General features: G+C 50.9%; 1 protein-coding gene across 1 annotated transcript; it reads left to right on the top strand.

The window, feature by feature from the left end:
• Positions 1-243: 243 nt before the first annotated feature.
• Positions 244-1,002, top strand: LOC135373844 (uncharacterized protein K02A2.6-like). Its single transcript, XM_064606900.1, has one exon. The coding sequence runs from the start codon at positions 244-246 to the stop codon at positions 1,000-1,002; it is 759 nt and encodes a 252-aa protein (XP_064462970.1).
• Positions 1,003-11,790: the final 10,788 nt, after the last annotated feature.

Below are 11,790 nucleotides of genomic sequence, written 5' to 3'. Positions count from 1 at the left end.
AATGGAAGCGCTGATACTCTTAGCCGGCTTCCAGTTCAGTGTTACGTGCATCCCGAGTGAACAACTGACACAGCAATCCATGCTCTTGACATGTTCGACGCGAGCCCAATATCGGGGAAGCAGTTTGTGGATATGACACTCAACGACCCTATTATGCAGAAGCTGAAAGCTAGGATCGTGAACGACTGACCTATAAAACTGGACGACCCTGATCTAGAACCATACTGGCCGAGACGTCATGAAATGTCCGTTGAAAAAGACGTGATACTGCGCGGACAGCGCATAGTGATACCAGAACGAGCAAGAAACGCTCTGCTCGCGAGCTTCACGGTATACACCAGGGAATTTGCATCAAAAGTATTCAGCAGAATCCTGATTTGCTGGCCGGGAATCGACGGGGACGTGGAACAACGAGTACGTTCGTGCCCAATGTGCCAGCAGGCGGCATCATCACCATCATCTCAAGAGCCACTGGCATGGCCATCGTCCGGCGAACCGTGGACCCCCATGCACATGGACTATGCGGGCCCGATTAAAGGGAAAATGATAGTAGTCATTGTGGATAGTCATTCTGGTTGGACAGTGGGTATCCGAGCAAAATCTGCAACTACAGAGGTGATCGTTGACCGTCGAGGGCCCGTATGGGCCCGCTTCGGACTACCAACGTGCATCCTAACTGACAAGGGCATCGCATTCGCAGGTGCGGCCTTCCAAGAATTCATAAAGCGAAATGGGACTCGCCACATGCAAACAGCTCCTTATCATCCGCAGTCAAACGGACTTGCAGAACGGGCTGTCAGAAACGTAAAAGAAGCCTTTATAAAGCTGACGGACGGAGCTCTGGAAATCCGACTCCAACGCTGGCTACATAGCCACAGAAGGACACCATCAGCTGCTCATGGGGGAAAGGCTCCTGCGGAAATGTTATTCAACTTTCTGCCACATAGTCGATTGGATATCATCCAGGCTGATGTGCTCAAAAACCAAAAGACAACCCAGTAAGATGTGGACAGTCGTTTGAAACCTGGAGCACCTGTCTACGTGCGCAAACAATGCGATCCACCGGTATGAATGCCTGGAAGTCGCATGGCTAAAGTACAAACGGCCGAGGGTATAGTCACACGCCACCTTGACAAGATGGGGACACGCTACGGCGCACATATCGCGGTTACCGAAAGTTATACAGCCCACGCATCCGACCCGTCCAACGCGGCCCATGACGCCACAGATGACACGTCGGAGTCGACAGAAACCGATGGACATCGATATTCACTCCGACCGCGGCGCAGGTCACACCACTGACCACTTTTCATGGGCGGGGAAAAGTGCTGCGTACGCCTCATATCAACCGGTCATGTGAGCTCATGTTAGCGGTTATTCGGCACACGCACGCACACCTGCCCGAAACACTGTCCGGAGGCCGGACGCTGTCAAGTGAACTTCGTTCTCACGCACTTAAGTGCAAACGCTAAGGGCAGTCTCCTTCGAACTATCTGCCGGTACACACGTACCTTATGTGTATGTCTCTAAAGTAATAAACTGAACCTCCATGTAACAGTTGGCCACCTCCTGCACCAATTTTTAATAAGAATCAATTGCGTTGCTACCAACCAGGACCTAAGCCTGACATATGATCTAGTAATAATTATAGTATATATCTAAGACCTATATGGACCTTCAACACTAGTTTGATCTAGGTTTCACACGTGGCTTTTAGTGAAATTCGAAGCTGCTCTGTAAAGCTGACAGGACAGCAGCAGAGTAGTGAATTTGTTTATTTATATTTTCCAAGGAACATGTAAAAACAATGTGCCGTACCAACTGTGTTTAAACAAATACAGAGATTTGCTAGGATGTTATGCTTGCGGGAATGTTGGGATTCAATGGTGGGTGTGATGCCTTAACATGCAGGCCGCTGCCCTATCTTTTCACATGTTTTCGCAAAAAGTGGCTTCGTATCAGAAAATCCTGTGCGATGCTCTAAGGTTTTCGGGAATGTAGAGGTGGACTGGGATAAACATCTAGTACAATTGAGAGAATAAGACAAGACATCAACAACTTCTAACCTGGGACTCCCTTTTTCATACACATCTCACTCATTAATGTCTGACAATTTTATTACACGGTCATGCAAGCTACTGTTTTTTTTAATTATGTTTGAGGCTGTACTTTTTGCAATATATTACATATGGGATTTGCTATGAAGCTGGTTAGATCATGTCCATTGTTCGACCTCGCCATATACGGGCTTTTCATTAAAGAGACAATTCTTGTCGATTTATTAATCTAAAAACAATTGATGCGGTATTTTGTCTCACACAACTATGAAAAGGAAAATGCGGAGATGACTACGCTTGCTACAGGCACATATGTAGCAGGTCTGCCAGGTTGCGAATAGGTGTGATGTTATCGAATGAAGGGACGAAGCTGGTCATCGCCGCCAGACGTAAATTAATCAGTGGGGGTATCTCCATATTGAACGGACCACGCAGAAGGGAGCCTGCGTCGTCCGCTCTTTTTGCGAAGCTCAAGCTTTTCTACAATATGAAGTTCCTCCACTAGCCTCCCATATCACTTAATTATTTCTGCAATATACTTCACGCATGTAGCAGCTTCACCACAGATGCTATCACATACTTTAATTGCTAATTCATTACTGTTAATGGATTTTAAAGTTTATATAAATAGGACCATTAACCGGCATATTTAAACTCGTGCAAGTAATGCGTTGCCTTTTTGCTTTGGCTAATACTGCGTCACGCTTTGCCCTTCGCTGAAAGTGTACAACAATGTTCGCAGGCTGAGCGTCTGAAGATTTTTGTCCAAGTCTGTGGCAAGCAGCAATATCATCAACCTCTATCTATTCACCAATCAGTTCACCAATACGTCTAATTATATTTGGGAGGTTTTCATCTGATGCAAACGCAAGGCCCTTTATCTCAATATTTGCATTACGTGAGTACTGCTGAAGCTGTACGATCTGGCGATCCTGCTCTCTTAACCGCTTGCACTTCCCTGCAGTGTGTCCCAGTGTGCCCACTTCCATACGTAACTCTTTGTTTTCCACACTTATTTCCTTGAAATTTTCAGCCATTGAAATTGAAACTGAAATTTAGAACTGCCACATTTATACATTTTCCTCCTAATCCAATTTCCAAACCGAAATTGTCCTTGGGGGCAAACTGATTCGATCCTTAGCGAAAGCAGCAATGACTATTTAATTACGGTATTTCAATGTGTGGTTGCAATATGCCCTTTTACAGAAATAATTAAACATAGCTAATTATCATAAACTATTCATCACCTACTACATTAATATTGGAAGCACCTGGCAGATGTGCCCTGCGAACAACTAATTCACGCTGCTCCACTAGCCATTCGGAATAAAAAGAAACACCATGTATGATACAAGTGTTCTTGTGCACTCTCTTCTGCTGCTTTAATACAAAAATACCTTGTTGTTGTACCTTGTTTATATGCATGTGCTAGTGCGCGGCCGATCTTGGGTGCGCTGGGCAAGGTTATCTTTCAACAGATAGCGCTGGATGCGGACGATGGGAGAGGGGACCATTGGGAAACCGCATGAACTTGTCTGCCCCGTTTGCCCCACGAAAATTGTGGGCTGAGTAGTAAGTACTGACCACCAGTATCAGGAAACACGCATGAGCCCTGAACACCATTAATTAGCAGTGCGGCGAAGAAAACGAAGGACACTACCCGGCCGGTGGGTGAATAAAAGACGATCGAGCCAGTTCTCGAAGTTGATCCAGCCTGAATGGTCACACGCCTCGCTCATTCCACAGTGGTGACCTGGACGTGGTGCAAGGGTCATCTGATCCACAACCCCCCAACCTCTGCTCCGCACCTGCAGACAACATCAGTTGCACATTTCACAGTTCAACTACACCCTTTTTTTCGTTTGAGGCCAGAGATATGCTTCCAGCAAGCTGAGTCACATTTCATGCTGGGCCACATTACATCGCAGATCATCAAGTTCCACCATGTTTTATCAGTGCTGCCTGAGGACGTCCTACTCCAAATCGTAGACATCCTAAGCACCCCTGCAGCCCTTGAACCATACGACGTACTCAAGGCCGCCGTGATCGGCAGATCCCAACCCTCTGACTCACAGTGCCTGCAAGAGATAATTTCAAGCGAGGCTTTGGAGGCTGCAAACCTTCTGACCTTCTCCGGCACATGCAGGCAGTCCTCGGAAATACCTCATTTGATAAGAAGCTCCTCCGCGAGCTATTCTTCCCGAAGTTACCTCCTACCGTCCAGCCTGCCCTCTTTGTCGCAGTGGCACCACGAATCTAGCAGCCCTGGCATCCCGCGCGGACAAAGCCATGCCACTGCACGCGGATTCCAGCTTTTCTACCAACTTGGCATCTGTATCAAGCAATGCTATGCACTGCCAGCCGTCGCTTGCGCAGTCCCAAGACAATTCCGACCTCTATCCCTTGCGGGATGACATACGTCGTTTAGCAGACCTGCTAGATCGCACCCTTGCCCACGACCCACCCTCTTCCCGTCGCACGTCCGATATAGCAGGCACTTAGAGCCGCCTATTAGTAAAGTTTCAAGCACAAGGAGCAACACTTCTCTGAGACAGGCGACGTCGAGCAAAAAATGTGGCATCTTGCCGCATGCCTTATCTTGACCCACCTTACCCTAACAGTGATATTCTAATCAACTTTTTAGCTGTTGACTTTAGGGAGCACATTGCAATAACGATATTAAAGCCTGAATATCCACATGATGCGCTCGAAGCCCTGATGAAGCACAAAAGTAGTCGCGGCGCGCCCTACAGACCTAACTATTTCACGTTTGCCATCCACTGTAAATCGCAAGTGAGCGTCAAATTAGTGTCAGCGACGTTGACATCTCTGCCCTCACCTAACATCACAGAAGGACGTCATAGACGATGTAGGGAACCCTTAACGAGGTATGTTTCACGATCTTCGCGCACGATGAAAACATGTGCATTTTCTTTTATCTGCAAAAAAACACCTTTTTTTTAACATGAAAGAACTGATGTTCTGAGGCTGGAACAACATAGAAGGGACAAATACATACAGCCTTGGTAGAACACGAACAGGTAATCTTCCCGTTGCCCGTACCAACGCTGACCATTGCCATTCCCCGACTCCGCCACCTTCCAGGCGTTGCCAGCTCTGCTGGTTTCATGAGCGTTTCTGCCGTCGAGCTCGCTGCTGCGAATCACCCTGCAACTGGCAGGGTGATTCTGGCAGGGAAACGCCGAAGGAGATTACTAGAGGCGACCCGGGATCCCCACTCTATGAACCCACGTCATCTTTTCTTCATGAAAAACTGCTGCGGCAAGGAAAACTTTCTAGCGGACACCGGAGCAGAAGTTAGCGCACTACACGCCACACGGCAAAACAGAAGGTACAGCCCGCACATGTACTTAATGGCGGTAAATGGTTCCCACATTCCTGTGTACTACCGTCGTTGCCTTTGGATTTCGGGTTACGAAGAGTTTTACACTGGGTGTTACTGGTCGCAGACACCAAGCACTGCATACCAGGCAGCGATTTTCTCAGCCACAACAAGATCTTGGTAGACGTCGCACAACATCCGCATCTCGACCATGTTACACGTATGGCGGTTAATGACGTTATCACACACATGCGCTTAGCCGGTATCACAACTCTGTGCCCTCCAGACAGCAGTTACGGAAACCTACTTGGTCAATTTCCATCATTAACCACTCCGAGTGACTCGACCCAGCCTGTGAAACATCCCGTCGTCCACCGAATCATTACTCAGGACCTACCAGTCTTCGCCAAAGCACGCCGCCTTAGTCCGGAAAAATTAACCATTGCAAGACAAGAATTCGACCATATGCTCGCAGTGGGCATAGTCCCGCCATCGTCGAGTACATGGGCCTCCACACTTCACATGGCTTCTAAAAAAAGAGGTGACTGGAGGCCTGCGGCGACTACCGTGCGTTAAACCTGGCCACTATTCCCAACCGTTACCCGCTTCCCAACATCTCTGACTTTACCGCAGGATTGTCTGGCGCTTCCATCTTCTCCAAAATCGATTTAATGAAGGCCTTTCACCAGATACCCATGGCAGAAGAGGACATCGCCAAAACAGCAATCATCACCCCATTTGGGCTATTTGAGTTCCTCTGCATTCCTTTTGGGCTATGAAAGGCGGCACAATCATTCCAGTGATTTATTGACAGCATCAGAAGAGGGCTACCTTTTGTATTTGCCTACCTGGGCGACCTGCTCATGGCCAGTACTTCCCAGTCAGGTGGCCAGATCACTTAAACGATCTCCACGCCTTGTTCCAGCGGTTAGCTGACCATGGTTTGCTCATCAACGCTGATAAGTGTCGAGTTTGGAGGTAATGCCTTGGAGTTTCTCGGCTACCGTGATGATCCCCAAGGCATCACTCCCCTTGCGAGCAAGGTTGACAAAATAGAGAATTTCCCCTTGCCCACATCAGCGACCCAGCTGCGCCGTTTCCTGGGTATGATTAACTTTTATAAGCGTTTTGTCCCATGATGCGCGGCCATTCTACGACCACTAGAAGACCTGCTTGAAACGGCTAAGCCCAATAGCGAGCCTTGATGCATCGACACTATTGCAGCGACCAAAACAGGCCTTGGCGACAGCGACAACCTTAGCCCATTAGGTCAACGGGACGCCACCTCCTTGATGGTTGACGCCACGAATCGCGCTGCGGCACTGTACTGCAACAACATGTATCAGGCCACTGACGACCTATAGCCTTTTATTCCAAGAAGTTCTCCCCGACTGAGGAAAAATACACCACCTTCGGTTGAGAGCTTCTCGCCGCCTTCATGGCTGTCAAACACTTCAGATACTGCCCTGAGGACACACCTTCATAATTTTGACAGATTACAAGCCTCTCGTCTCCGCCTACAGTTCCGGAAGCTGTCGCTACTCGCTCCGAAAACTGCAGCATCTCGCGTATCTGACAGAGTTCAATGCAGAGTTCGAGCACGTCAGCAGGGCTGACAATGTACCTGCTGACACTTTCAGTCGGATCTCCAAGATCGAGCAAACTACTGTCGATCTTGCAGATATTGCTCGCCAGCAGCGCTCCAAACCAGATCTACAACGTATTCTATCCACCTGCGCTTCATCACTCACGCTCAAGGAAATTGACTTCCCCGGCATTCCAGCCCGCATCTACTGTGACACTTCCACAGGCACGGAACATCCGTTTGTGCCAGGATGTCTGAGACATGCCATTTTCTCGGCCTTTCATCAGTTGTCACATCGAGGAATCAAAGCGACGCAAAACCTCATCGCTGTGCGCTATGTCTGGCTGTCGATGAACACTGATATCTGCAACTGGACCAAATCTTGCATTCCTTGCCAACAAGCCAAGGTGCACAGACACACCGTTTCGCCTCTATCAGTTTTTCCAGTACCCAACTGCCGTTTCGACCAAATCCATCACGATATCGTCGGCCCGTTACCTCCCTCAGGCAAGAACCGCTTCCTGTTAACCTGCATTGACCGGTTTACTGGATGGCCTGAAGTCGTTCCTATGCAAGATTGCACCGCTGAGACTGTCGCGCGCGCCTTCCTGTTACTTGGATAGCGCGCTTCGGCGTTCCTTCTCAGATAACAACAGACAGGGGCAGGCAGTTCGAGTCTCCGGTCTTTACAACTCTGTCAGAGCTCCTCGGTACAAGTCGTTGTTGCACAGCAGCGTACCATCCCAGCGCCTACGGAATGGTCGATCGGTTGCATAGGCACCTGAAGTCTGCAGTTATGGCCTACAAAGATCCCTCCCATTGGCATAATTTCCTTCCATTAATCTTGCTAGGGCTTCCCACCTTGTGGAAAGCAGACCTCGGCTGCACGTCCGCCGAGCTGGTCTATGGCACCAGTCTTCGACTTCCTGCTGAGTTCTTCGATGCTCCCGCTTACGATGCCCCGACCCGTTCAGTTTCCGTCGACTTCATTGACGAGCTTTGCCGGCACTTCTCTCTTATCAAACCGACACCAACCAGAGCCAATCAGACTCGCCCAATGTCAGTCTCGCCATATCTTTCGTCCGCCAGCCAAGACTTCGTACGGACGGACGCCCTAAGGAAGTCCCTACAGCCAGCATACACTGGACCATACCACATCTTACAGCACCTTCTCAAATATTTCGTTCTCGACTGCAACGAGCAACGGGAAACTATTTCTATCGACAGGCTGAAGCTTGCCTTCATCGAACCGCCCACCCTACCGTTGTCTCTCCCCTTAATTTCTGACAGCTGCACACTCACCACCTGCTCCCACCAACCCAAGCACGTGTCTTGGAGCGACCCTGTCGCTTCTGAGGTGAGGGCTGCTGTGGCGAAGATGACGAAGGCCGCTACCCGGCCTGTGCATGAATAAACGGCGATCGAGCCAGTTCTCGATGTTGTTCCAGCCTGAATGGTCACACGTCTCGCTCATTCCACAGCAGAAAGGAGCCTCCCGCAGTAATTGGGGTCATTCAGTGAGGCGCTGAGGAATTCAGTGCAAGTGAGTAATCCCTTCCTGACCAATCCGCATGTTTCCTAATACTCGTAGTCATCAAAATAACAATAGCAATAGAGCGGAGAGAAACAGTTTAATTGAAGGTTAACAACCATACTCCGTGACTGGTGGAGAATAACTGGTTTATTCTCGCTCAACGCGCTCACTTTCAAACTCAGCTGCCATCATCTGATGGCACTAGTGCTGCTCAGGCTGGGAACAGAAGTGCGGCATTTAGCTGGTGGTACAGCCGCTCCACCATCCCGTGCGCAGCGGGGTGGTAGGCCATCGTCATCATATGCTTAGCTCCAATAGCTTTCAGAAGAGACGTGAAGCAGTGGGATATGAAGTGGCGTCCCCTGTCGGTGGTCACAATCTCAGGGCAACTGAAATGGGCAACCCAACCGAGTAGAAACCCGCGGCCGACCGTATCCGCCATCGCGTCAGGGATGGGCACAACATCTGCCCAGCGCGTAAAGCGATCCAGGCAGGAGAAGAGATACCGTTGGCCGAGCGAAGAGGGAAGTGAGCGAACTAGTCTCAAATGAACGTGGCGAACCGGCCGTCGGGCGTGGGGAACGCTTTGAGAGTCGTCTGAATGTGGCGTTCAACTTTCGTCCGCTGGCAAGCAAGGAAGGAGCGGGTCCAGCTTTGGATGTCCTTGTTGATATTTGGCCAGACATGGCGGTTTGCAATGGTCTTCTGTGTAGCGCGCACGCCGGTGTGCTGCGAGTTTGTGGTACTCGCTGAAGATCTGGTGGCGTAGCGTCTCGGGACGAAGGGGAGAGGATGCGCAGTTGACATGTCACAGAAAAGAGGGTCTCCACAATACCTTCCAAAGGACAAGGGAGGATTCACCAGCGAGGTAATCCTTGAGCTCTGTGTCATCAGCCTGGGCGTTCAGGAGCTCAGTGAGGCTCACCGGGGATGGCAAGTAGGGAAGTGCATTGATGCGTGAAAGAGCGTCAGCTGCCGAGTTCTGAACGCCGGGGATACGCAAATGTCGGTGCAAAACTCTGAGATAAAAGCAAGCTGACGGATCTCACGCTCACAGTAGCCGGAGTGGTTGCCAGAGAATGCATACGACAACGGCTTGTTGTCGGTCAGAAAGTGGAAGTCACGCCCTTCCAGGCGGCCGCGGAAGTGCCTCCCTGCCGCGTATACATCGAGAAGTTCGCGCCCAAACGTGCTGTAGTGGGTCTCGGCGGTCTTCAGGCGGCGGGAGAAAAAACCAAGCGGCTGCCACATGCCATCAACGAACTGCTGTAGAATGGCGCCAGTAGCCGTGGTAGAGGCATCAACCATGAGGCAGGTTGGGGCAGAAGGAACCGTATGGAAAAGCAGTGTTGCATTGGCAAGGGCGACTTTCGCTTCTACAAATGTGGCCTCAACTTCCGTCGTCCAGGACAACTTGGAGGTCGCCAACTTGGGCGCCCGGAGGGGACCCGTGAGCGAATGGACAATGCGTGCGCACCCGGGGATGAACCTCCGGTTAAAATTCAGCAGGCCAAGGAACTTTTGCAACTGCCGTGCCGATTGCGGGCAGGGAAATTCGCGGATGGCCTGCATCTTGGTGTCAAGAGGACGAATGCCGTGCTGATCGATATAGTGGCCCAAGGAACTTCGCCTTGCTCGCCCGAAACTGCACTTTTTAACGTCAGTGACAAGGCAGTGGTCTTGGAGGCAGGCGAATACCCCCAGAGATGCACAACATGCTCCTCCTGCTTGGCGCTTGCAATGAGGATGTTGCCAGTATATGCGTAGACGAAAGGCAAGCCTCGCAGGATGTTGTTGATGAAGCGTTGGGAGCTTTGTGCAGCATTGCACAACCCGGAAGGCATCTTGACAAATTCAAAGAGTCCGAAAGGTGCTTTGGTGGCCCTCTTAGGTATGTCAGGCGGGTTCACCGGAATTTGGTGATAGGCTTTCACCAAGTCCAGGGTAGTGAAGATGGTGCAGCCTACAAGACTGATAGTAATATCGTGAACGTGAGGTAGAGGGTATCTGGAATAGTCCTGGCATTGAGGGCTCTATAGTCGCCGCATGGCCTCCAATCTCCTGGGTCCTTCTTCTGCATCATATGGAGCAGGGAGGCCCAGCTGCTGGAGGACTGCCAAATGATACCTAAACTCGCGTTTGGCGATAGGTCACCGGAGAGGCGGCGGAAGCGGGAGGAGAATGGAGGGCCCGTGGTGGTAATATGATGGGTCACGTCTTGCTTGACCCGTGCCTTCAAGCTGCAGGGCTTGGTGATGTCTGAAAACTCGTCCACGAGAGCGTCATACGGGGAAGCTGGAAGCAGCGCGCGGATACGCGTTGAGACGTCCGGATGAGACAGGCCATTCACTTCAAGCGTTGTGGTGTTGTCGAGAAGGCGTCGATGGCGGACGTTAACGGACAGGTTGAAGGCAGCCAAGAAGTCGGCGACTATTATAGGCTGCGTGACATACGCAAGAGCGAAGACCCACCGAAATGTCCTCCTTAGGCCAAGATCCGACATCAAGGAGCATAGGCCGTATGTTTTGATTGTGCTACCGTCGGCGGCTTGAAGGGTAAAGCCGGTGGGCGCCAGCAACGCGGTCACATACAACGAAAAGGAGACTGGAAGGTGGGCCGGGATCGCCTGCCAGCATCAGGGACCGGCCCGCGAGTTTCCCTACCAGGCACAGGGCGAAATGCAGCGCTGGGCTCGATGTCGGAAACGGTGGTGGTACTAACAAAGGGTGGCACGTGAAGGAGTATCTTTTGACGGCGGAGGCGAAAGGGTGGTGGCGACGGGCCGGTGGAGGTCGAGAAGTGGAGCGGCGAGCGGCGACTCGCCGAGAGTGAGTGGAACGCATCCGTTAGCTCGTGAATCTTCTGGTCTCTGCGATCCAAGCGTGAAGGGTCAGCTGGCGTTGCCGCTACCACCACCAACGGATACCGAAGCGCAGAATAGTCTGCGATCCGATCTGTCAAAGCAGCCAACTTGTTGAGGGCCAGGTCTCCGGATCCTGCCAGAACCATGCGCATGCGGCAAACGCTGAAGAAATAATTGCCGCAAGAGCGGCTGCTGGCTATGACTGACGGAATCCCCGAGCAGCTACTTCATTCGGTGCAGCAGCTGTGAAAGCTTACGGTCACCAAGGTCTTCTTCAGAAAATAGCTCCTAAAACCCGGCACGTTCAGAAACTTCCAGGCGATCTAATATGGCGCTCTTAAGAACGTCATAGGCCTCACTCAGCGAGACAGAGGCGAGGACATCATCCAGATCGGCCGCAATTTCCGG

Source organism: Ornithodoros turicata, unplaced genomic scaffold (genome assembly GCF_037126465.1).
Source record: "Ornithodoros turicata isolate Travis unplaced genomic scaffold, ASM3712646v1 Chromosome33, whole genome shotgun sequence".
NCBI classification, from domain to species: Eukaryota; Metazoa; Arthropoda; class Arachnida; order Ixodida; family Argasidae; genus Ornithodoros; species Ornithodoros turicata.
Note: the sequence above shows the minus strand (reverse complement) of the source record. Positions and strands in the feature narration are given on the sequence as shown.